General features: G+C 32.3%; 3 protein-coding genes across 3 annotated transcripts; all 3 read right to left on the reverse strand.

The window, feature by feature from the left end:
- Positions 1 to 247: 247 nt before the first annotated feature.
- LOC110810421 (amino acid permease 6-like) lies at positions 248 to 3,622 on the reverse strand. The gene is made up of 7 exons (XM_022036609.2): positions 3,221 to 3,622; positions 2,354 to 2,587; positions 2,151 to 2,244; positions 1,690 to 1,904; positions 1,369 to 1,511; positions 921 to 1,148; positions 248 to 818 (listed from the first exon to the last, which is right to left on the reverse strand). Exons 1-7 carry the CDS (start codon positions 3,321 to 3,323, stop codon positions 393 to 395), a joined length of 1,443 nt encoding a protein of 480 aa, XP_021892301.2. The 5' UTR covers positions 3,324 to 3,622; the 3' UTR covers positions 248 to 392.
- A 954-nt stretch (positions 3,623 to 4,576) lies between these two features.
- LOC110810495 (tubulin alpha-6 chain) lies at positions 4,577 to 8,883 on the reverse strand. The gene is made up of 4 exons (XM_022036698.1): positions 8,450 to 8,883; positions 6,755 to 6,984; positions 5,429 to 5,536; positions 4,577 to 4,853 (listed from the first exon to the last, which is right to left on the reverse strand). Exons 1-4 carry the CDS (start codon positions 8,658 to 8,660, stop codon positions 4,731 to 4,733), a joined length of 672 nt encoding a protein of 223 aa, XP_021892390.1. The 5' UTR covers positions 8,661 to 8,883; the 3' UTR covers positions 4,577 to 4,730.
- Positions 8,884 to 10,037: 1,154 nt separating this feature from the next.
- On the reverse strand, positions 10,038 to 14,110 carry LOC110810485 (pyruvate kinase isozyme A, chloroplastic-like). Its single transcript, XM_022036686.2, has 7 exons — positions 13,382 to 14,110; positions 13,101 to 13,188; positions 12,795 to 12,985; positions 12,379 to 12,497; positions 11,538 to 11,781; positions 11,174 to 11,408; positions 10,038 to 10,642 (listed from the first exon to the last, which is right to left on the reverse strand). Exons 1-7 carry the CDS (start codon positions 13,883 to 13,885, stop codon positions 10,314 to 10,316), a joined length of 1,710 nt encoding a protein of 569 aa, XP_021892378.1. The 5' UTR covers positions 13,886 to 14,110; the 3' UTR covers positions 10,038 to 10,313.
- Positions 14,111 to 25,417: the final 11,307 nt, after the last annotated feature.

Raw genomic sequence — 25,417 nt, forward strand, 5'->3', positions numbered from 1 at the left:
TCGTATTTTGTCCTATTACTGAGAATTAGAATTTAACTTTCATATTTCATCTCATCCCACCTTAAAAAGAAATTAGATGAGTGAATGTGAGAGCAAACATAAGAGTCAAGGGCCATCCATGCTTGAGGATAATTATAATTCTGTCGGTGGTGTTTGAGTATAGCTGTAATCATATTGTTGATGACTGAGTATAAATGGGATACTTGATTCTTTTGTAATATGAGCTTGATCCTGTAAAACAAAATCATTTAAAAAAAAATTTCCTTCAGAAAATATTATTATTACAGGCAACCAAGCTTTAGGTTCCATTGTCACGATATAGGAAAAAAACGAAAAGAAAAACCAGTCCAATGGAGAGTAAAACAGAAATCGCAGAGAGAAAAGGGTAAAGATCAAGAAATAGAACTGAAGGGCTTGTAAGAATGCAAGCCAACAATGAGGCCTTCAATAGAGGCAACAAAAGCTAATGCAGAGATGAGGAAGCAAATGGTGCTCAAGACCGTAAGAGCTATCCAGTGGGTAGAATACTTTTGAACCTTAGCCTGTGAAAAATGCATCTTGATGGGAAAATAGACAGTCAATGGCCAGAATGTGAAGGCTCCAATCAGACCCAAAACGTTATTGAAGAAGGGAAATATCATGGCCATTAGAGCTGTGAATATCACGTAACCTGTCCTCCAAAACAATCTGAACATGTTCACATTCTGATTTCCAAACCCAGGAATATTCACTGAATAACCTTTTGTTATAAGATTGCTGTCTGGTCGCAGTTTGCTGCACCAGTTTTCTACTAGCCTGTACACTGGTTGGCTGAATACCTGACAGACATCACAAAAATTTTAATTTCTTCTTCTTCAATCAATTCTTGTTTGCTTCTAGTTTTAACTATTGTTGTGAACAGATTAACGATTAGTTTTTACCTGATAAGCTCCCACCAGATGAACAACAACACACATGTTGGCGAAGTCCAAAAGCCAGAAAGGTTCATAGAAACCAAACCCAGTTAGGAAATTGCCCGGTGATTCATTCCCAAACGCAGCATATCCCAAAATCCCGCACAACATGTAGAACATTGTCGTAACTGACACACTAATGGTCGATATCTTTCTCATTACTTTATTCTCAGCTGGCTTTGATTTTAGTGTGTCCTACAAATCCACCCAACAAAGTTATGTTTGATATACTAAATTTCTTTTTGTTGAAATTTAGATATAGTTAAAAATAGATACCATAACACTCTCGTAAAAGAGGTAATGACTTGAGTTTGAATACTAACTTTATTCCAGTTTCAGAAGGAAAAAAATTCCCTATTACATAACTTGAAATTTGAAAAGACTGATTTATAGTTTGAAAGAAGATTGAACTTGCCTGGATCTCGATGAGAATAACAGAGAAAGAATAGGCAAAGGCAATGTTACCAAGAGCCTGTAATAAATTCCAAATCTTCTCTGCCTTTGTCACATCCACTCCAACTACTGTTCCTGTGATACTAGACTTAACAGGCTTCCCTTCTTCAAGACACAAAATCGAATTCACAAACTTAGTACATTTCTATATGGTTAGTAAATACAATTTAATATTGACCTCTTTTTTTTAAAAAAAATTATATTATAAAAGAGTTATTTCTCATGTTTTAATCCCTCTGGGTATATCTGTATATGATGAACTTTGTTATGGTTAGTAATGAACCTGCAATTTTGGCAATGGAGAGGCCGAGGCCTATTAAGGAATAAGCAAAAGACATGATTGCAGCAACCACAGAGAGGCCTGCAAGTTTATGAAAGTTGGGAATTTGGCTTAATATTATCTCTGCAACTGCGAAGATGATCACGAACAAGGTGTTCGACGATTCACATACTGCATTATGACCGTGCTTGTGAAAGCAATTGGCTCTTCTGATCGCCCTGTTAAACAAATTACATACGGAAATCACACACGTGTATAAATACATAACTGTTCTTTTAGATAACGTTGCTCAAATATGTGCTTCGAGTTAGTGATCTCAAGATCGTTAAATGTGATTCCCTACCTGTCCTCATCATCTCTAGAGTTAGGTTGGAGGTTACCTCCATAGTAATGTGTGTACATACAATATGGGTTTACGCTTATCAATAGTACTTACGACATCTATGCTTATCAATAGTACTTACGACATGCTAATAGATGAAGTGATTGTATATCCGATGGTCGATCCGATTAGATTTGCGTATTGAGCAAGTCCACATAACTTGGCTTGATACTCTCCTACAAAAATAAAATTAAAAAAATAAAAAAAACATTTTCATTTAATATATTCCGTTAATTATTTAATAATTAATTAAAAAAAGAACAAAAAAAAAAAAATTGGGAGTACCTAAAATGGTTTGGACTGCTTGGACATAAGTGTGGTTTCTATTGCCGGTAACAGGGTCAGGATACCTGTAAGCATCAGCTAATAAACCGGCAGTAAACCAAGTGACAAGGGAGAAGATGAAAAGACTAAAAGGCCCTCCAATCCACCCTAACTGAGCCATTGCCCATGCCAGTGACAGCACTCCAGATCCTATCACTGCTGTTATTACATGCGCTGTTCCGGACATCAATGTTCCTATTCCACATTTTCGAATGTCATATGAGCTTGAGATTAACATAATATTTTCATAAACATAATTAACGATTAATATTAAAATTAATGAAATTTTCACATATAAAATCGAACACAATTTTATAAAAAAGTAATTACTTATTTCTTGAGAAGAGATGGGAAAACATCGATCTTGCGTTTATTTTACTTTTTATTTTAAAAAAAAAAAATAAATATTGAACTAATTTGATAGATTAATATTTTAATTTAAGCATAAAAACGAAGATATATGTTTAATTAACACGTGAATATTGTATTAAAAACTTTGATAATTATATGATAATTACTTTAGAGTAAAATTACTTAACTATATGACATAATTATTATGAGAGAATTTTTAAAATTAAAAAAGTAATTGAAAAGTATCAGTAAATGTAATCAAATCCAATGTACTGAAAAAAAAAAACAACAACAATATAATTATTATGAGAGGTGAAAATACAGACATACGACAACCATGGATACTGTCGGAGCCACAGAAACCGAGAAGGGACACGGCTCTGTGGCTCGGGACCATTGAACGCGATAAACATCAACAGTTGGTTTTTGAATATCGAAACAAAAAAATCGATAGAAGAAAGGAGAATAGATTCGTACCGGTTCTTTTTAATCTTCCATCGTCGTCGTAAATGTTGGAACAAGAGGAATCAGTGTGTTGTATGGAGAAGCTCATCTTGTTTTCGAGGTCGGAGGAGGCCATTTTTGAGTAGCAGAAGAACAGAGAGAGAGAGAGAGAGAGAGAGAGAGGTAAATCAGAGTAGATTTTTTTTTTTTTGTGTGTGTGTGCCGAGAGAAAAAAAAAATCGTACGAAGAAGAAGAGTAATGAATTGGATTCTTATAGGAAAGATTTATAGTTGAATTGGACAAAATTTAGGGAAAACAAGAAAACGAAAAACGAAGCAACTGCGCAGGTGAAATAACGATGGCAGCCATAAATGCAAAAAAGCTCCTGCGTTTGGAAGCAAACTCATTTATTGGAAGGTGAGTAAGCTAGATTGTATTCTTATATGTATATGTATATATATATATATATTCAAACCATATAATTATTTACCATCCTTTTATAGACACGAAACGCTTGTATTACATGATTACATAACCTTTTCTCTCTCTTTTTTATTTTTTGGTTAGTGTCTATCCATTGGGTACTAATATTATTAATTACTATATGTAGAGATTTGATTATATTTCAAAATTTTATGTATGGTATCCAGCATTAATGGCTTCTTTTGTGATAACATTCAAAAAAATTTGTAAAACAGCGACGGATTCATGGCACACAGGTGAGAATATATGGATATAAAATATTGTCTGTATTCAAATGAAAAACAGAAGACTTTTTTAGTTATGTAAAATAGTTACTAAAATATAAACAGTGCCTACTCAATACTATATATATATATATCATATACATAATACTTATGTTATGCAATTAAACATTTTAACTTTTTTGTTAAAAATTAAAAAAAAAAAAATTGCTAAAAGAATATCAAAAACTAAATTACAATTTCAATGTTTATTTGCACCATTTTTGTAGCGGTAATTAATATTATACCACTTATTACAATTTATTATTATGTTTGTGAAACTATAGTGATCAAATGAATTGAATTTTAATTAATTTTTTATATTTATAAACAAAGAAAATATATTCTATAATGATTAAATTCTCTTAATTAAGATAGTCACAATGAATTAAAAAATTCAACATATTATGTTATATCTTTTAAAAAAAATTATATTATTATAAAGTTATATGATAACTAATAAGTAATGAAATGATATGCAACATAATTTCTACAATATAATGACTAACTGATTCCAATCTCCGTTTTTTTTTTTAAATTTAACCTCAAGATGAAGAGTTGCTGCCATCATCCGAATCTAAGAATTTTCATAAACGTTGAACCAGCTATAAAATTTCAAATAAATTCAAAAAAAGAGAAGATCAATTGTTCTAAGCTTACCCTTAATTTTGGATTGACCCAAATGTTTGCTTATAGGATTTACACAAGGAAAGAATTAACAAAGACTATAATAATATGCTACAGTAAGCTATATTTTAAGTCTTTAATTAGCTTTATGTAAAAGCATAATGTCTATAATTCAATTTACAAGAGGGGCTGCTTGAGATATCCTTTCATCTTCGAGGAGAGCATACGGATCAATATACTGCGGTGGTGCACTCGGAGTGTTGCTTGCGTCATGAACGAATGCTGGTCCAAAGTACTGTTAAGGGGAAAGTAGAAAAGGAGTTGATAACCATCATGACTATATGGTAAAATATAATCATCAAAACGGGGTATAGACTATTCTTACGCATACAGAATAGCAGAAAAAATTAGGACTTGTTAGCTATGGTAAAACATCTCAGAAGGTTTTTCCCCTTTCTTATAGGTGAAATGAGTAGATAAGCTAGATTTCGCGATCCCTGTTCAGAATAATGGTAAACAGGAATACACACTCAGCCTGTGTCTAAACTTTAACTATAGCCTTCCTTTTCTTTGGTTGGTTAGTGGAAAAAGTGGGATAGATCAGGCAGACGACAGAAAAATTCAATTTCCACAAATTAATATCCAAGATGAACTACACCCACTTGAGGGCCATGACGGTCTTACCACCTGAGGGTTTTTGGAACATAAATAGTGAGATTAAACATTTCAATGTCTTCATCCTACAGAACGGCTGTCTAGTATATTTCACATGCAACAGAAAAGTAACATATTTGGCACTGATTCATGCTACTGAGAAATGTCTGCAAAATTAAATAATTTAGTTCATCAGAGACATGAAAGCAAGCTTACAAGGTAGAGGGCAGAAAAGAATGACACAGTTAAGACTATCAACGGCCAAAATCCTAAGAAGAATGTCCCTCCAAGTGTCACCAAAAGTTTAGCACGGGGGACTAAACCCTGCAACAAACAAAAATGTTATGTCCATATCCTTCCACAGGCACTCAATTGCATGCAAGCAAAAAGTAAAAATCAAAGAAGATAATTTTCAATCAATCGGACACAATACTTGAAGGAAAATACTTAAAAAGAAAAACCTTCAAAGGAGTAGGTAGAAAAAGTTGGCCACACAACTCGTTTTGCTCTCTGTCAAAAACCATAGTACAATTTGTAACAACATATTATTTGATATCAATACAATTCCAATGATAATAAAATATTATTTCAGATTTTTCTCAAGATCAGTTTTTGAATTTAGATATAATAAATATGAATGTCTCCAAGTAAACTAAAGAGATGAATCACACTAATAAAGTCTGGCAATTAACTACTGTGAGTAAACAAGTTATAAATTAAAATGACTAGGCATCAACTGACCCAACAATACTTAAGCAATTAACAACTGTGACTAATCATGTTATCATGGTAAGCAAAAAGATTTCCATTACTGGATAAATATTTTTGAAGATACAGAAGTATGAGATCAAATGTAAAACCAACTACTTGTGAAGTCTAACACACTTGGCTTTTGGGCCGAGTGATACCTCTCCCACCTTCACAAGTTTGGATGCCCGGGATAGTAAGTCCCTCAAAAATGGGCTCAAAGTAACAAAATGGTGCCACTACGCAAAAGAATATACAAAGAAGCAAGAAGTCTATAAAAGGAAGGGAATACCTAAAAATATAGATGGACAATGCAAATTTAAATTAACATTTTGAAAGTGCTCCCTACTTCATGGAATTTGTTTATTTGTTTCTTAAGAATCTTGCTTTTGTTAAAGACTGTATAACTGGGCAGCTAACTGGCCAAATATATTGAATTAAAGACTAAATATGAGTAAACATAAAAAGGTAAAGAATAGTTAAAATATCTGTTAAAGAATATTATGCTTTTTGAGTTCCTGAGGATGAAATGGACATTTCATAAAGATGACTATTAAGTCTTTTAATGGATTAGTATTTAATTTTTTTCTCATTAAGTATGACATACAACTATTCAATCTTAAATTTAAAAATAATTACTTAAGAAAATCATGAAGACTGAAAGGAATATGGCCAAAAAAAGGACCATTACAGTTTTTGTGAAGTAAAGCATATGATATTTTCAACCCCAAGTTTTTTAGAAAAAAATATTTGATCTTAAAAATTATTAAATTCGTAGAGGAGAGAAATGTCAACCTCAAGGCCTTCGCTGTTCAATGCCATCGAGCGCTCCCTCTGATTAGATAAACTTGGATCAAATTCAGTTGACACTGCATTTCTTTTGGGAAAACTGCTAGTTTCTTCCCCAACTTTTGTCCCACCATCCACTTCATAGGTATTCCTTTTGGCATCTTCAAGTAATGAAGTGGGAGTCATCCCCCTTCTCTTCAATTCCTTCATGAATAATGACTCAGGAGGTTCTTCACCTGGAATGCAGAACCAGAAAATGAAGCATCCAATTGACTTTCAAAAATCAAATCAAATAATCACCAATCACAGTAGAATTCAGGGTGGAGTAACTAATTTGTGAACAGAAGATATGTTATCATGCGAAGCCCAGATATCTATTGGACAATTAACTACGAAATTCAAGAGTCGATAACACAATGGCCTTGAGCAAACCAGAAAACACTAACTTTGGGAATGTCCCTAACTTTATTCACATTTCCTTATTCCTGTATTGAGCCTTGAATTACAATTCCATGTTGCTTTAGCTGACATTAAAGTAGTAAATAAAATCCTCTAATCAAGATTTCATCTTTCATTTTTTCCATTTCTCCATTCATCCCTTTTCGTGTTAGCATGTGCTTGATTTACCATGTGAAATGAGGGGAATTGCAATTTGGCGGGAGGGGAATATGGCTGTAGGATATATAATTACATTATATTATTTGGTTTGCTTCTTAAAATGACAACTATATTGTTTGGTTAATATGAATAACAGTGAAGTACATTATTAAAACACTAAAATAGCACTAGACATGATATTAACTTAAACATCTGCTCAATACCTTCTTTAATGAAAAGAAATTGAAATAAGTCTTTAAAAATGAAAAGCTTTTGAAAATGAAGATATCTGTCAAGATCAAATTTATTTAAAAAATTTAATCATGGATCTCTGAGGATTGGTTTGGCACAGGTGATCCTCTTGGCTTTGCTGTTTAATTAGGTGTTTAGACATCGTTTTCAGCAGCTTTGGAATCATCCCAAGTGTCACCTAACCTATGGCATTGAGATGCATTATCAACTCATTGGGAGACATTGCGACTGTAACCAGCTAAATCTCCCTTAAATCATGGGTTGACTTGGCAAAGACTGTCACACTGCAGTCTGTTACCACTTGAAATGGCCAACATACAGCCAGATCTGGTGATAGTGGTGGGGAGGTGACTTTTTGAGTTTGTCTTCCAGTGTTACAGTTCCAGACGTTGTAATTTTGAGAATATGAAAGAGTAAAATTGTCTTTAAAATTCCAATTCACGAGGTAGTCGTAGTGAATGGCCATTCCTTGTTTGAAAGAATTGCAGTCCGTCTAAATGCTTGTTAACCCCCAAACCAAAGATAGTAGTAACTATTACCCATATATGGTCTATTCAATCAACCTAACAGGCTATCACTGTTTTATGCTTTCAGATTCCAAATTCCACTGTCCCTGAGTAGCAATTCTCTAATAAATCGAGCATTTATTACGGACCTAAAAGCTAAAACATCCTATAAACTTTTCCTCTAACAAATAGCAAGTTACCCTTTAATACAAAACTAAAAGCAACTTCGTTCGTAGTACACAGCTTACTTCAAGCCATTAACTGAGACTACTAATAAAGTACCGAAAACGAAAATACTTACAACATTCAAAGCAAAAGGCGTACTAACAGAGAAATAACTCCTTACCATTAGCTTGATTATCACCTTGTTGAGCAGCGCAACGAATCCTATCGAACCTCGTAGAGACAGAGTACCTCGAGTTGCCACAAGTTCTAAACACGACATTCCTTTTCCTAGAATCCGATTCCGAGAAAATAAATGACGATTTTCCGGGAAAATTGGACTGCGAAACAGAAAGAGGACAAACCGTGGACTTCAAAACCTGTAAAGGAACCATTTCTTTTAACTATTACTGTTTAATTTTCGTCCTCCTGGGGCATTAGTGAGAACAAAATTTCAGAATTTTCATTCTCGAAATCAAATTCTTTAGTTTCCTTTTAAAGAAATAAAGGCAAAGAACGATTCAGTTTTTTCTTCTTCTTAGTTTGTTGGAGAATGATAGCGAAGTATCTTCGAAGCAAGAACAAGCAGAAAACTAACTCGCGGACTTGGTCCTTGGAGAGACGTGGAGGTGATACCTATTACTGTCGCCGTCTCGGCGTATTTTAGTCATACAACTACATATCTTGCTAACGTGTACCGGAATTTGCAGAGTCGTCTGCTCGTGTGGCTATAATTGCCGTGACGTCGTTTCTCTAACTCTCATTACTTTAAAAAAAAAATTACATAAAATACCCTAAACTATTTTTATATTTATTTTATATAATTTCTATAAGGTTATTTATAAAACAAAATAAATAATAAACTTAATAACCCAATATAATATTAATATTAAATTAAATAAAAATTTAAATATTCAAGAATATATGAGCCAGGTGAAATAAGTTATTTTGGATAAATATTATTAAATTCCATGGAATAAGTACAAACAAAAATATAGAATGAAAATTATATAAAAATAATTTATGTGGCTCATATTTTATTTATTTTTTAATTTTTAGAAGCATATGATTGGATATAATTAATTAAAAAATAAATAAATAAATAAATGCACTGCAGAAGGTGGCGAATATATTATTCTCGAACTTTGTTGTTATTATAATAATTGCTGCTTACAGGTAATTTGCTGCCTCACGTGATTCAGGATCTTATCGCACCATGTTTTCAACTCATGAAAATTAAAATTAATTTGTAATTAAGACAATTAATTAGTATCAAACCCCGTTAATTAATTAATTAATATTTATAATTTTATAAAAATTTAAAAAATTAAAATTTTATTTTATTAATGTGTTTATAAATTTGTAACGAGTAAAATATATTAAATTTTGATAATTTTATTATTTTTTAATGAAGGGTAATTATAATAATTTTAAATTTTAAAATATTTTTTTCTTAAGAAAGAAAAAATAATTACAAGAACATGACAAAAATTTTCAAATATTCCGCACGTTTAAAACACGTTTAATATTATATATATATATATATATTCTTTGTTATAGAAGTGAATTCAAAAAAATCAAGTGGGCAAGAGTTATATATGGTGTGTTATATATCATTCTGAGTGGCAATAGGTTAGATTTTGTTCTTATACACCATTTTGCTGCTTCTTTTTTCACCATTATCATTCTAGCATCAAGCTTAACTAATGCAATCATGAAGTTAAGCTTGTAATTTAATATTGAAAATAAGGTAATTAAAATTCAAACCCACATAACATAATTTAATATTACATTTAATACTTGAATAGAACACGTTTTCAACAGTACTAGCAAGCAACGAATGCATATTCTTCGAGTGACAAATGAAGCCAAAATCACCTAAAGGCTAATCTAATAAACCAACAAGAGCAGTTACGGCAGAGCAAGAACAAGAACCATATATAAAAATATACTTCATCAGGCTGTGCACTCTCTCCTTCCCTGGACTCTAATTTCACTTCTCAGCTTCAACACGTACATACACGTAATAAATATGTATGTACATCTTCTTACATAATAGTCTTTATCTGGATTGATTGGAAGGCTTTTGGTGTTGCATCAGTCGGAGTCAAATCTGAGACCACCAAGACAGCATCTCCTTGTTTCACCACCCCCTTTGATTTCATAAGATCGATGGAATTCGAGATGTTAGCTTCCATGTCGCTTGACAAACCAGTGAAGAAGGGAATAACTCCCCATTGCAAATTAAGGGCCATCCGAGTGCTGTTCTCGTTAGTAAACGCGAAAATTGGAGGGTACGGGCGGTTTCGGGACAGGAGTGATGCCATATGTCCATGCTTGGTGTACACGAAAATGGCATCCACACCAAGCTTGTTTGCTGCAAATAAAGCAAACGGGAAATTAGTGAACAACATTTGCAGGCTTAAATACTTTTGGGCCTTCAAGTCATTCTATTGACAGAAAAATGTGCTGCATTTCCGATCAAACTTATGTCACATGTATGCTTAGTTGGAAATGAGTTGTTTGGAATTGCTGAAAGAAAATGTTCGAGTACTAGGAGCTTATGAGAGAGTTTCTAGTACACTTGAGGAAACTTTGAGTTTAGATTTGCAGGTTGGATATTCAGATATGTTTTTGTCCAATGTGATAGATTAAGCAAGCAAATTAAGACACAAAAAGTCAAGAGAATTACGAAGTTTGTTTAAGGTGACCTACCCTACTAGATTAATTAAATCTGGATTCAATATCAAATTTTCTTGGAGATTATAGTTGTCTTTAGCATCCTACCCCAAAAATACCTTATGAATGAAAAGTCCTTATTTGCTTGTGAAATTAAAATATATCACAACATATGTTGTTTCCGAAAGTTGGAGATTTAGGTGATCAATGAATGTAGAGCAGAACTGACCCATTTCAACAGCACAGTTACATATCTGCTCAGAAATGCGGTCAGCCAGAGATTCACCAAGTTGACACTGATCAAAGAGAGGCTGACAATTTTCCTCACGGCTCCACAGTTCCATCCGACTGCTGGTCATTTGCAAAACAGAGAGAGCCTTATGTCCATAAGATCCAATTGCTGACTCACCAGACAACATAAGAGCATCCGCGTACTGCCGAACTGCTTCAGAAACATCTGCCACCTGGTCATATCAAATAACATAGTTACTGAAACAAAAGATTCCATCTCCTCCAGAAGTCCAGTTCCTCACTGTGCTGCCATATGGACAATGTCCTTGCTAAAAGCTGTAATAATTATAGTATAGAAATACCTCTGCTCTTGTTGGCGTTGGGTATTCAACCATTGACTCAAGAAGTTGGGAAGCAACAATAACAGGCTTGTTTAGTTTCCTGCAAACATAAGTTATTTCCTCTTGAACTGTCGGAATCTGCTCAAGTGGGATTTCTACACCAAGGTCACCCCGAGCAACCATAATTCCATCGCATGCACGCACAATTTCTTCCAATTTCTGAAGAGATTCCAAGCTCTCAAGCTTGGCTAATACTCTTATAGATCTGCAATGACAGTGATTGACATGTCTACATTTAGATTCCAACATTACAACTTAATTTACTTTTAGCATCCCACTCGACCACAAAAAGATTAGTTAAACCCAAAGTTGTAGGGGTCCAATCACATAAACTTTTTACTGGACACTCAGTTTGACACCCCCTTTCAGCTCTTAGGTATATAACAACTTACTCTCGAGTTTCAGGTCCATGAACACAGTTACGCTCTAGCAGATGGAGTATGCTTTAAATCAACCACCCCATAAAGCATAAAAAAAGTCGTGATAGAAGTTGTTAGATGGACCCGGTGGTTTTGAGCCAGTAAATTGCAGGATAAAGGGAAATATAACAGTCCTAACTGTTAAGGCACTTCCACCTAGCTAGGGACGAAGAATAAGGGCTCCATAGAGTCCTTAGTTACTACAATGCAGTCGAGTGAGTCATGATCAAAGTGGATGACATTAGTACTTAAGGCTTTATATTAGCCTCCATGTGCAGCATAGGAAAATTTCGGTCAGTTAGAAGCAATGCATTGTCCCTTTAAGTACTGATATATCAAACTATTCAAGTGAGTAGAATAGATGAACTGTTATATCCACTTACTCGGTTGATTTGGACAAAAGGTAGTCCTTCAGATGCTTGATTGAATCAGCATCATTTACAAATGACAAGGCTATAAAATCTACACCTTCTGAAATTCCAAACTCTATATCTGCCCAATCCTGCAAATCAGATGACATCAACTGACGAACATCATAAAGAGTTTCCTTAATAGTTAGCATTGTTCCAGATCATCAACAGAAACATACATGATGGGTTACGTTATGAACTCGGCACTCAGAACTTCTGCAGAAATGACCCATTTTCCTTTCAGGGGAAAATGTTTAGTAAAATGCAAGATTCTCTAGCATTATCCTTATGTACTAGAGATAATGAAACAAACCCTTTAAGCAAAGGATTTCGTGCTGTTAAAATCAGATGCAATTTCTGAATGCAAGAAACAAGCAAATGAAATTAACCTTTACTGACAAAGTAGGGAGTTCATAATTCCTTTCTACAAGTTTCCCATTTCTCCAAAAGCTGAATTTAGCCCGTGGTAAGAAGATACCGGGATCAGTACACTTGCAACGCAAATCATTCCCAATTTTTTCAATCACTTCAAAGCTTGCCATCCCACCATCAATCACAAGTTCATCCCCAACCTCAATACCTGAAAACATTTCAGTTTAATCAATATAGAAAACAAAACCACCTCTAAATTTCTAGCCACTGTAAACAAACTCAACTTCTTTCACTCAATCAACAATTGCTTAACAGAAACACACCTTCAGAAAAACCTTCATAGTTTGCTTGAACTGTGAACGGACACGGTCCCTTGAGTTTTCGAGCAGTAAATAGCCAAATTGAACTTTCCTTATGACACAATTATTCAAAAGAGAAAAAGATGAAAACCCATCAAATTTTCATTATATTTCCAACATCGCCCTTAAACAAACACAAGATCTGTACACTTGATTTCATGGAGTTTCTTGTTCTATAAATCCTATTCCAAACGATTGAGAGTAGAAAAAGCAAAAGAAAATAAGAGCGTTTATAGCTAAATCACCTCAATTTTGATAGAAGATGAAGCACCATGATCAAGTACATGAATCTGACTACCTTCAGTGTCAATCATCACCGAAATGCAAAATCCTTTCTCCGCATTCAACTTCTTGATCTTCCTAATAACGTCCCGGTGCCATTCCTTTGTGCTGTGACACATATTTAACCTAGCCACATTCATGCCTCCCTTGGCCAACTTCTCCAATTCCTCCTCCGAGCAACACGCAGGCCCAATGGTGCACACCAGCTTCGTCTTCCTCATTCCCAAAAACCCTTTCTCCCTCAGCTCCCCCTCAGACACTGCATCCAACCCCAACTTACCTTCCAAGCCCTTCACCTCCTCCGCGCTTATCTCAGTTGCCGCTGCTCTCATTTTGGTTAGCTCTAGCTTCATTGCGCTCTTTTTACAGAAACTCCATTGTTTGTTGCAGAAAAACCCTGCGTTTGGGGTTTTCTCTTTTGGAATGATTAGGTTCCCGGCAAGAATTGAACTAGCAGCTGCTGCCATGGATTAACCAGGAGAAAAATAAAGATCAAGAACCAACTCTGTTAATACTTCCAGTAGTGATCAACTGATTTTTGTTAAGCATTCATACGTATAATTGCTTTTTTTGCATCGAAATCTCCGATGAGATTTGGGTTGTTTTCCGGTGGAGTTTACAAAGCGAAAAATCAAGACTTTCACACAGAATAATTTAATATACTACGAATCATACGGCACGTTGAAAATATTCTCAGACGAGAGTTTGAATATAATTCGAAATCCAATCGTTAATTTTATAATAAAAATATTATATGTATAATTATTTATTTTATTACTTAATATTATCTTGTAAATTATTTAATAAAAATTCATTAACTACTAAAATAACGCCTTTTTATTAGTGATTAATTATTTTTTAATTCACTAATTATTATTTTTTTATTAACGAGATTTAATGTATTGATAGAGAAATTATATTCACAATTTTATTTAAATTAAAATAATATTATTTCATGTTGCATAACGTACATCACGTGGCATTTTATGATCGTCCATGTAATTAATATCTTGTTTGGTTGAGAACATACAAATACCAGGAAAGGTCAATTTATATCTTATTATATATTATATACACATATATATGGATGACCATTTAATTAATTAAACCTACCCAAGTGGAAACATTATGAAATATAATAAATTATTATTTTTATTTTTTAATTATTTTATTTAGATAAATTTATATAAATTATAATTAAATTGTTTTTCGTTCGTGTACATTATAACTTGTTAAAATTAAATTTATTTAAATACGTTATAATTTATTTTTTATTTAAATACCTTTATATTAAATTTATTATAAATACTATTAGAGATTCTTGATTGATGATTTAAAGTAGTCTTAAAGAAAAATAATTTAAATATAATTTTTGTCAAATTCATGAAATAAATTTTACCTAATTCAGGATATTCCCTGCATTACCGAGCATATTCTTTGTACCTGTAATATTTGTATACAGCATTAGGTTCTGTTTTAATTTCTTTTTTTTTTTTTTTACTTATGTTAATTAATTTTAATATTAATTATCTAATTATATATCTATAGTTTCTAATATAAAATTTGATTTTTGAAGCAATATAATTACGAGTATTATAATTTTAATTTCAATAATTTAGTTTTTTTAAAAAAATAAATTTGATATAATAAATTAATTTTGTAGAATATACCATGATTTGATTGATTTAAAGATAATAAATTTTTTTATGTACGATTTCCACAATGGTATCAATAAGGATGGACCGTCTAAGTGGCTTAAAAAATTAATTAAAAATAAACAGTTAATTTTTTATAGATAAAAATAAAAATTAATTATACAAATTAATATAATTATACATGCATACATGAGATATGCACCCACTAATTTTTGTATAAGATAAATTAGTGATTGAATTAATCAAATCAATTAGTTGAGGCATAGAGCCGATAAGCCAAGAGGTTCCAAAGGGATATAAGTATATAATATACGGATAATGGGATAAGTGTATAACATATGGATAATGTTTTGCTAGGTAAAAATGTGTTATTATATTATAATTTATAGGAATTTAAAAAAATAAAAGGGTTAAAATATAATAAAAATGATAAAATATATTATATAAGTATTCCGGATACGATAAATTTCTTTTTATAGATATAATTAAATATTATTTTAACAAATTAATAATATCTGTAACGATTTCTTCTTCGTAGAGAAATATTATAATTTCGGTAAATTTTAATGAAAGAGGGAGTTGGCTAATTTTTTATTATTGTAAAAAATTGATCATACTATTCTAATTTCGATAAATAATACTAATATTTGTTCACTTAAAAAAATTATTGATACATCATACTTCATTTTGTATATACCTGTTGGTGGTAGAGTCATCCACTTATTTGAATAGTAGATATTTGTTAAGTTATCCTCTCGTTTGAATTGTCACCTTTGTGAACTAATTCTATATAGTAGCTTGTATGTACGAGAATTCCAAGTTTTGTTTATACCATATTATCTTGAGAATTAATATGAACTAACTTTGCTCGAGGGCAAAGAGTTTGTTATTTTAATTCTAAACAATTCGTAAAGAAATATAGACAAAATTGGATAGATTGTCTCGTAACTTACTCTTTATATCTAAATTGCATGCATTAAATTTATGAATAGATGTTCGATTGTCTTTTTAGCAATTTTATGTATACTTCTTGTGTAATATAACTTAAGGATAAAATATTATTGTAAACTTGTCACACTAGATATTTTATTTGTAAATGTCCGAAATTTTTAGGAAATGAATATATATTATATTAATAAAAAAATGACGAAGATAATTAAAAGTTTAGAGTTTATATTAATGTGTCTTTAAAGAAATTCAAATAGTAAAAAAATAAATAAAATAAAACATAACTAAAAAACCTTTAAGGTTAACTTTCGTTGAACAACTCTGTAACACCTAGATCCAAAAATTTGATACGAAATAATTTTTTTAATTTATAAAATATATATAATTAAATTTTATTTTAATTTAATTTTGTTGAATTTTTTAGAAAAAATGAATTAGAGACAAAATTGAAAAAATTTATAGAAAAATTGGGTAAAAATATGATTACGGGGGGTGTTTTTAAAAGAAAATTTTAAAACATAAAGTAAAATCGTAAAAAGAAAAAGTTTAGCAACGTGGGACGACCTAGTCAGTAGCCACGATGAATCAGGACACACCGAGTGGTGAATACGCTGACATCGACACCATGTGGGAGGCCATCAGGGCGATCTGTGCACTTGGGAGATCCAACGGTCTAGATTGAATCTCGCATGCAAGGACGGGCCAGATGCATTCTTTCTTTAGATGTGATTGGAAGGATTAGATTGATCGTGATGGATGACCCATATTCGTCCACGCAATCGACCTAAACAGGTAACGATCAGACAACTCTCATTGTTCTACGTCGACGCGAATGAACGACCAGGATTGGAGAGAATAAAGTTATTTAAATCTTTATTCAATCGGTCTCGAAACCCTAGCCGACACCCAGCCGAAGAAGAAGAAGAAGAAGGCAGTCGGAGGGAAGACCAGTTGTCGGAGGGACGTTGACGCCGCTGCACCAGAGCCATTGCCGACTGCCAAGAAAGGTAAAAGTTTTTCCTTCTCACTCAGAATTCAATCCCGAGCCTCCTTATGGCCATATCGGAGAAAAAAGGTTGATGGGCGGGTTGAAAACTACGGGTAAAGCTCAGTCTGAGCTGCCACAACTAAAACCCAAAATCTTCTCCGATGACACCATTTTTGTTTCTCATTTCGTGTAATTTTTTGACCACCGTGTTTACCATCATTTTCTGATACAGGTTAGCTAAAGGAAAACTTCAGCCGTGAAAGAGGACCGACGGAGCCACTACACCCATAGAGCTTCTGCCGGTAGGGTTTCAGTTATTTGCCTATTCCAGGCAACCAAAGCCTCCTAACTTGGTTTTTCATAAGTTTATATGTAAAACTGGTCAAAAACGAGCTAAAACCGGCCAAATCGAGGTGAACTGCCGCCGTGGGCAATAGAACCAGTGTTGGACCATGGTGGCACCGTCATGCTGGAATCCTAAAATTGGCTGAAAAGGTTTTTCAATGCCTACTTTGGCCTTTTTGGATATTTTTGAATATGTGACAGGTATTTTAATTTTTGTAAGAAAACTTCAGAAAAACTGGGGATCGCCAAGAGATGCAGTGGAAAGTACGGTATTTTGCACATCAATCTGGAGTAAGAATCTCTCTTTTTTTTTTTTCTGTTACGATACATTGAAGCTTAAGAATCAATAACACTGTATTTTTTGAAATTTAGAAAACTCTAAAATTAATTACAAGTCACTAGTGAAACCGGAACTGATTAGTGCATTTTTGCCTTGGTTTATTGTTTATTTTCTCTTATACTATCTAAAATGCTCATTGTTATATTGTGTTCATTAATTTACTAATTTTAATTGCATTCTTGTTATTTAGTTTACCTAACTGTGTTGCCCTCAATTGTTTATTTGTTTTGCAATAAATGATCTAATCATGTTTTCTTAATTTACGTATTGTATATTTGCATGACTTACTATTGATTTGTAAATTTAGAATGTTGATATGTAATTTGGTGATTGATTAATGGTATGAATCTATGTATGAGAGGCTTACTGGGTACCATAGGAAAGGATGGACAGACCCAATACGCAGGAAAAATCATACTCTGGACATTGTCTCAGTTGGATGTGGCTGAAAAATCTCACACCGAAAAAGTTTGGGAGATATAGTTCACTCTCATACCAGACGGGGTATCGAGGCGAGGGTGTGTTTGATATCTATTATCGAACGGGGTAAAGGGATAGTCGATTAAATAATAAATTAGTTATTGGGTTCATGCGTAGGAGAACATCCTTATAAACCCCTAGAGGTACAGTAACCAGGTAAAAAGATATATCGTTATTCTTACTCACTGGATATGAAATCACAATGTCACTTGAGTTATTGTCTTTATAGGTCGATTTTGAAAATTCATAACGGAAAATATGGAAGAGAAGGTTTTATATTAATTGAATTTACCTAAACTAATAATTTCATTAATTATTTTATAATTTTTACCAATATTTAATTTTTCGTATCAGTGATTAGTGTGATATTCTTACTATACTAGTATAGCTCATCTCCCTATTTAACCATTTAAAACCAAAAAGACTAAAATACGGATCCTGGACAATAGGAGGGTTGCGAGTAAAGGTTATCTCCTGAACCCCATCAAAGTTGCTAATGGAGGTTAACCCCATAGGATTTTAGTTTCATTTCTATTTCTATTATTTAAATTTTTTAAAAGGGATGTTTTCATAACCCTATTGGGGATCCAAATTTACTGTGTAAGGAATATAAACCCTAATTATTTTTTGTTTCTGCTATTTTAATATATATTCATTCACTTAAGGTTTTAGGCCTTTACAAACTCTGATGGGACTCGGGATGAAACTTTTATTCACAACTTTCTTGTTGTTTAGGATTTAAATCTTATTATTCATGATCTGAAATGGTTAATAAGGGGAATTAGCTACATTAGCCTAGTAAGAATATCACACTTAATATCGATATGGAAAATCAAATGTTGGTAAAAATTGTCAAACAACCAATAGAGTCATTACTTTTTTTTAAATAAATTTATTTAACTCAAAAATTGTTATTTCATACTTACCCTTATGAGTTTCTAAAATTAACCTATGAAGATAATAACCCAAATAACATTTTTATTTCATACTTAAAATGACAACTTAAAAAGAAATAAATTCATAAATTAAATACTGAAGCGATTAATAAGGTTATTGTTAACATTCCTTCCATAATAATTTTGAATGCCCAATATGATTACGGTAATGTCCGTTCTAAAAGACAAACGAAAATTAAAGAAATAAAACGAAAAATGAATAACTAAGCATCTTAGGACAACCTTCACTAGCACTTAAAAGGGAGTCTGAATAGTGAACTACTCACAACCCTCATACTGATAGGGATCTGAATCTTTGTCCTTTTGATCTGAAATAGTTAATAAAAAGATAAGATACATTAACCCAATAAAAATATTACACTAATTGAATATACAAAAAACTGAAGATTGGTAAAATAATCAGAAAAATAACTAATGGAGCCATTGCTTTGTTTAAGTACATTTAAAACTTATAAACATTTGTTTAATACTTACCATAACGATTTTTCCAAAGACAACCTATGAAGACCCATATCCATATCACTTTTCACCTTCACGCATAAGAGAATGAGAAATAATAGTTTTCCTTTCTTGTCTGCTTACCGGTACCCCTTGAGGTTCATAAGGGTGTCCCCCCTATTCACAAACTTAATATCTAATTTTACAATTGACCGGCCGTCTTCGTATCCCATCCAATTATGGGTGCCAAACATTATATCGCCTTGATATTGCGTTTGATATGAAGGTGAACCATATCTCCTAAATATTTTTAGTAAGCGACTTTCTACCTCAATACAATTGAAATAACGTTCACAGTAGTGTTCTCTATATCCGTGCCAGTCCATTATTTTTCTGAGTAACCAACAAGGCTTTTACATACAGATTTTTATGAATAAACAATTAATAAACTCATATTAATATCTCATATCACATTCTCAGATCAATTAAACTACATTCATGCTGGCAGTGTATAACCAAAATAACTAGATAAATTAATAAGACTATTAAACTATAAATTAAGAATATGTACTATATGAAAATTAAGTAAGTAGGGCAGTACAGGAAAATAAACATAAAATCAAGATAATTGTGAACTAACTGATTCCGACTCTACTAGTAACCTATAATTAATTTTAGCATTTTTAAATTTTTTACAAAAATACAAAATTATACATCGTTGAACATCAATTTACCATAATAGAGAATAAGGTGACCCATCCTTACTTGAATTAGTATTTTAAGACGTCAAACTGTCTACTACGCCTCATAATGGGTACCAAGTTTCCTGAAATTTTTATGTGAAATTCAAACTAGTCGTCACATACCTAAGAATACCGAAAAAAATCTAAAATCGGTGCCCAAAGCTCATTTCGGCCAATTTTGAGGTTCTGGCACGGATGCGGCACCGTGCTCCAGCACTAGCTCCATTGCTCATGGGGCAATTTGCCTTAATCTAGCCAATTTTTGCCGATTTTTGCCGTACCCCTGTAGAAAAATACGTTATGGGTCTCGGTTGGCCGAAAAATAAAAAATAAAAAAAACATATCCTACCAGCAGAAGGTACCTCCGGGTGCGGCGGCTCCAATGGTCCTCCATCGCGACTGAGATTCTTTCTTCGGCTACCCTGCATAGAAAAGGACAATGAATACAATGATCAAAAAATAATATGAAACGAAAATTAGGAAGGGGCTCATCGAAGAGATTTTGGGGTTTTAGCTGTGGTTGTTCCACCGGGCTTTACTTGCAATTTTTGCTTACCTGTCGTCTCTCTTCCTCTTATATGACCACAGGAGTACTTGAAATCTAATTTCGAGTAGGTAAAAATTTTTTTACCTTTTTTGGCGGTCGACAGTTGGCCTCTTTCTCCGACGTTTGGTTCTTCTTCTCCAGCAGGTGCTGGCAGCTAGCGTTTAGGTTTTTGTGTGGTGTAAAGTATTTATAACCATCTCGTATTGATCTGCACCGTCCATTGCGATCGATCTCGTCCGTCCGATCAAGTATGAGGAGGAAATAAATCTGTATTGTTCATCACGATTGATCTCGATAGTCCGATTGCGTCTAAGGGAGAAATGAATCCAGACCGTCTACGCGCGCAAGATCAATTTTGGGCATTCAGATCGCGGGGTACGTAGATCGCCAATATGGCCTCCTGCGTGGCACCGACGTCAGCGTGCCTTGTCTGCGGTGCACTCCAGTTCGTTGAGGCTGCTAACTTAGTGGTCCTACGTGGTCGAACTTTCTCTATTTGTATTTTAACCATCTTTTTTCTAATTTTTTTTTTCAAATATACTCCAGAACCTAAATTTTCATTCATTTTTCTTAATTTTTTTTAATCTCATCCTTAATTCATTTCTTCTCAAAATTCTACTTAAATAAAAATAAAATAAATTAATCAATTATTTTAAATTAATATTTAAAAAATAAAAATTTTGTATCGGGTTATTCTTCGGGCCCGGGTATTACATAATGACTATGGGAGACATAATCAAGACATTTATTACAAATTAATCAACAGATGAGGACAACATAGGTTGATAAACTAAATAAATGAGAAATAAATTAAAATTAATAAATTAAAATACACGATGTAACAGTAAGCATTTTAAGCACTATAAGAGAAAATATACAATAAAACTATGGCAAATATACACTGATCTGTTTCGCATCCATTGGTGACCTCTAATTAATTTAAAAAAATTTATTTTTTTAATAGAATACACTATTACTAGTTATTAGACTTTAATTTACCATAACGGGAGAAAAGAGTGAGAGATTCTTGCCCCATATAGATGTTCAAAATAACATTCTTTTCACTTCACCTCCTGACTATTCCTCGATTTCTTGGATTTTTTTGCAAAAATAAAAAATACGTATTATATATCAAAAAATACTCAAAGAAGGTCAAAATAAGTTTTTTAAACTTTTTTTTGCCAATTTAGGGTCTGATACTACAGCACCGCCATGCTCTGGTGCCGACTCTGCTGCCCATGGCGGTGATTCTACTCGATCTTGCTTTTTTTGGCCACTTTTGACCAATTTTGCATGGAAACTTGTGAACAAACAAGGTTAGGGAGTCTCTGTCGGCCAGAAAATGAGAAAATTGAGACCTTACAAGTAGAGGAGTCTCTCGGTGCGGCGGCTCCACCGTTCTTTTTTTTTCGGTCGGAGGTTTTCTTTTATTAACCTGCACTAGAAAGAAACGAAAAACACGATGGTCAGAAAATTGAGAGAAGTAGAAACGAAAAGGGGTTCATCGGAGGAGTTTTAAATTTCGATCGCGGTAGCTCGATCGAGCTTTACTCGTATTTTTTGGCTCACACATCGGATTTTCAGCTCCTATATAAGTGTGGGTAGATTTGGAATTCAATTTGGAGTGGAAAAGGAAAAAATTTTACCTCTTCGACGTTAGCGGTAGCTCCGGTGCGGTAGTGACGATTTCTCTCAAATGGTTGAGTTTTCCTCCCACCGCCCTTTTTCTTCTTCTCCGATTAGGGGTTTCGGTTCGGATTTTGGGAGTCGACTGAAGAGAGGTATTTAAACTTCTCTTCCTCTGATCCTGACCGTTCATTCGTGTCAACATGGAGCAAGGATAACCGTCCCATTCGAAGCCTTTTTAGGCTGATCTGTGTGCAAATCTAGACCGTCATCCATCACGATCAAATCCAGTCGTTCGATCACGTATGAAGAAGAAATTGATCTTGGCAGTTTGTGTGTCGGGATGCAATCTGTGCTGTTGGATGCACTGGTACGTGGATCGCTCGCGTGGACGTATTTATTCGTGTCTACCATGTGGCGCACGGGGACTGGTTGTGCTGCTGGCGTGGCGGTCTAGGTGGTAATAATTTTAAAAATTCTATTTTTACCCTAATTTTTTAGATTTCTTTTCAAATAGATTCTTCCTTATTTCTAATATAGTCCTGATTTTCAAAACTATTTACAATTGCATCCAAAATTCAATTTTCATAAAAAATTCATAAAAACTAAAATTAAATTATTTTAAATTTATTTATTTTTTATAAATATTAAATTGTTCCGGACTAAATTTTTTGATCCAGGTGTTATATTATTCACCTTGTATGTATATATTGGTGATGGAGTTGATTAACTTACTTGAAAAGGAGATACCTTTTGTGTTACCATCTTATTTGAGATGTCGCTTTTGTGAGCTAATTTTATAGAGTAACTTGTATTGTATGAGCTAACTACAAAACTTTGATTATACCGTATTATCCCGAAAATCAGCATGAACTAACTCTCTTAAAAGGTAAGGAATTTGTAATTTTAGCTCTAAACTATTCATAAAGAGATACAGATAAATTTGGATAGATTATCAAGTAACTTATTATTTAAATCTAAAAAATATATATAATTTATGAATAGATGTTCGGTTATCTTTCTTCATACGTATAGCAAATTATACCAATACGTACTACTTTTATGTTAATCTAGCTATTATGAATAAAGTACCATTGTAAACTCATCACGTTAGATATTTTATTTGTTAAATAAATAGAATATTCTATATCTTATACCAAATAGCTTTATTATTATATCAAGCTTAGCCACTCGTTTTCTCAAATCTAAATAATACTCGATTCGATAAAATACTTTTCCTACTTATTAAACCTCGATATTAATTTATTACTCAATTGTTAATTGATTAAAGTATTTCCTTCAAATTGAAGGTTGTCATTGTCAAAAGACATAAAATGGTACTCAAGTTGCAAAATTTCCCTCTAAAGAAATCTTCAACTTGTTAAATTTCTTCAAAGAGATCTTCCCAGGAAATTTAATGGCACAGTGAGTGGAAATTTCAAACAAACTCCAAGTAATTACTTTTGATAAACACCCACATGATATATATGTATATATATGTATGTATGTATGTATATATGTATCTCTCAATGAGCCTGTAGCATGACAGTTGATAACAATGACAGCCCAATTAACAAGATCCCACTTCTTGTCTGCTAATTCAATCAAATTTTTGAATCTTAATTTGGCTGCCTGTGGAATCACTAACATATACATACATACATACATACATAACTCATTGAAAATAAATTATTGTGAAAAATATGAAAATAATTTAAATAACAAAAAATTAGACTCCATTTACTACATATAAAAATATTATCTAATTTTATTTTTGAAAGATGTGTTTGTTTATATTTTTATTTATAGAATAAAATACACAAATTACAAATAAATTATGTTTTTTTAAAAAGAAAATTTTAAAATTATTTAATTTCATTATTTTTCTTATGTGGGATCAACGAAGACTTGGAAAAATTTGTATTGTTTGTTGAAAATTTCAAGAGAAAAAAAATTTAGTCAAAGGTCAACAATAGTCTAAATTGTAAGTCATTGAGACATTTATTATTTATATAATAAAAATAATAAATTAACATAGCTTAGCTCGTTAAATTATATGCCTTGGAGTCAATTTGTCCCATACAAACTTCCACTACATATATATATATATATGTATATATATGGAGGGTATGTTGGGGAAAAAAAAATTGGGTTGATGGAGAAATAGACATTATATATATATATATATATATATATATATATACACATACATGGAGGATATATTGGAAGAAGAAATTGGGTTGATGGAGAAACAGTCTCTATATGTGTGTATATATATGTGTGTGTGCGTGTATATATATATATATATTGGAAGAATAAATTGGGTTAATGGTGAAACAAACAATGTCTTATAGTATGGTTGATGATATTTTGTCACTTTGTATGTATAATGTTGTATGTTAGTTGTGAATAATACTTTATTGTTGAACCAAACAAAAGTTATAAAGTGTTCAAAGAGGATAAAAAAATGCATAATGCTCAATAACTGTGATTCTTTAATAAAAATTTATATATTATAATAATTAATTAATTGATACTATTTTATACCAATAATATAATTAATTTCATAATAATAACATATATAAAATATATAAATTTACTCGAAACATAATTAATTTTACTTTAATTTTTAACTTTAATTTTTTTTAAACACTAATTTTCATCTCATAGATATTTAGGAACTTTAATCATTGCTAAAGATTATAAATGTCCAATTAAAAAAAAAAAAAAAAAGTATGTACCATACGGTAAATTTGAGTCAGGAGATTATCATATTTTATTTATTGTCCAAAAAAATCCAACTAATCATCTAGTAAGCCTAATCCCAATAATAATTAATTTATTAAATATTAAAAAAAAATGGGAGAGGGGTAAAATGGTAAAAGCAAAAGTAAAAGTAAAAGGTGAAAATAGAGGGAAGATTAAAAAGAAAT

Source organism: Carica papaya, chromosome 6 (assembly GCF_054855325.1).
Source record: "Carica papaya isolate Zhongbai chromosome 6, ASM5485532v1, whole genome shotgun sequence".
Classification (NCBI taxonomy): Eukaryota; Viridiplantae; Streptophyta; class Magnoliopsida; order Brassicales; family Caricaceae; genus Carica; species Carica papaya.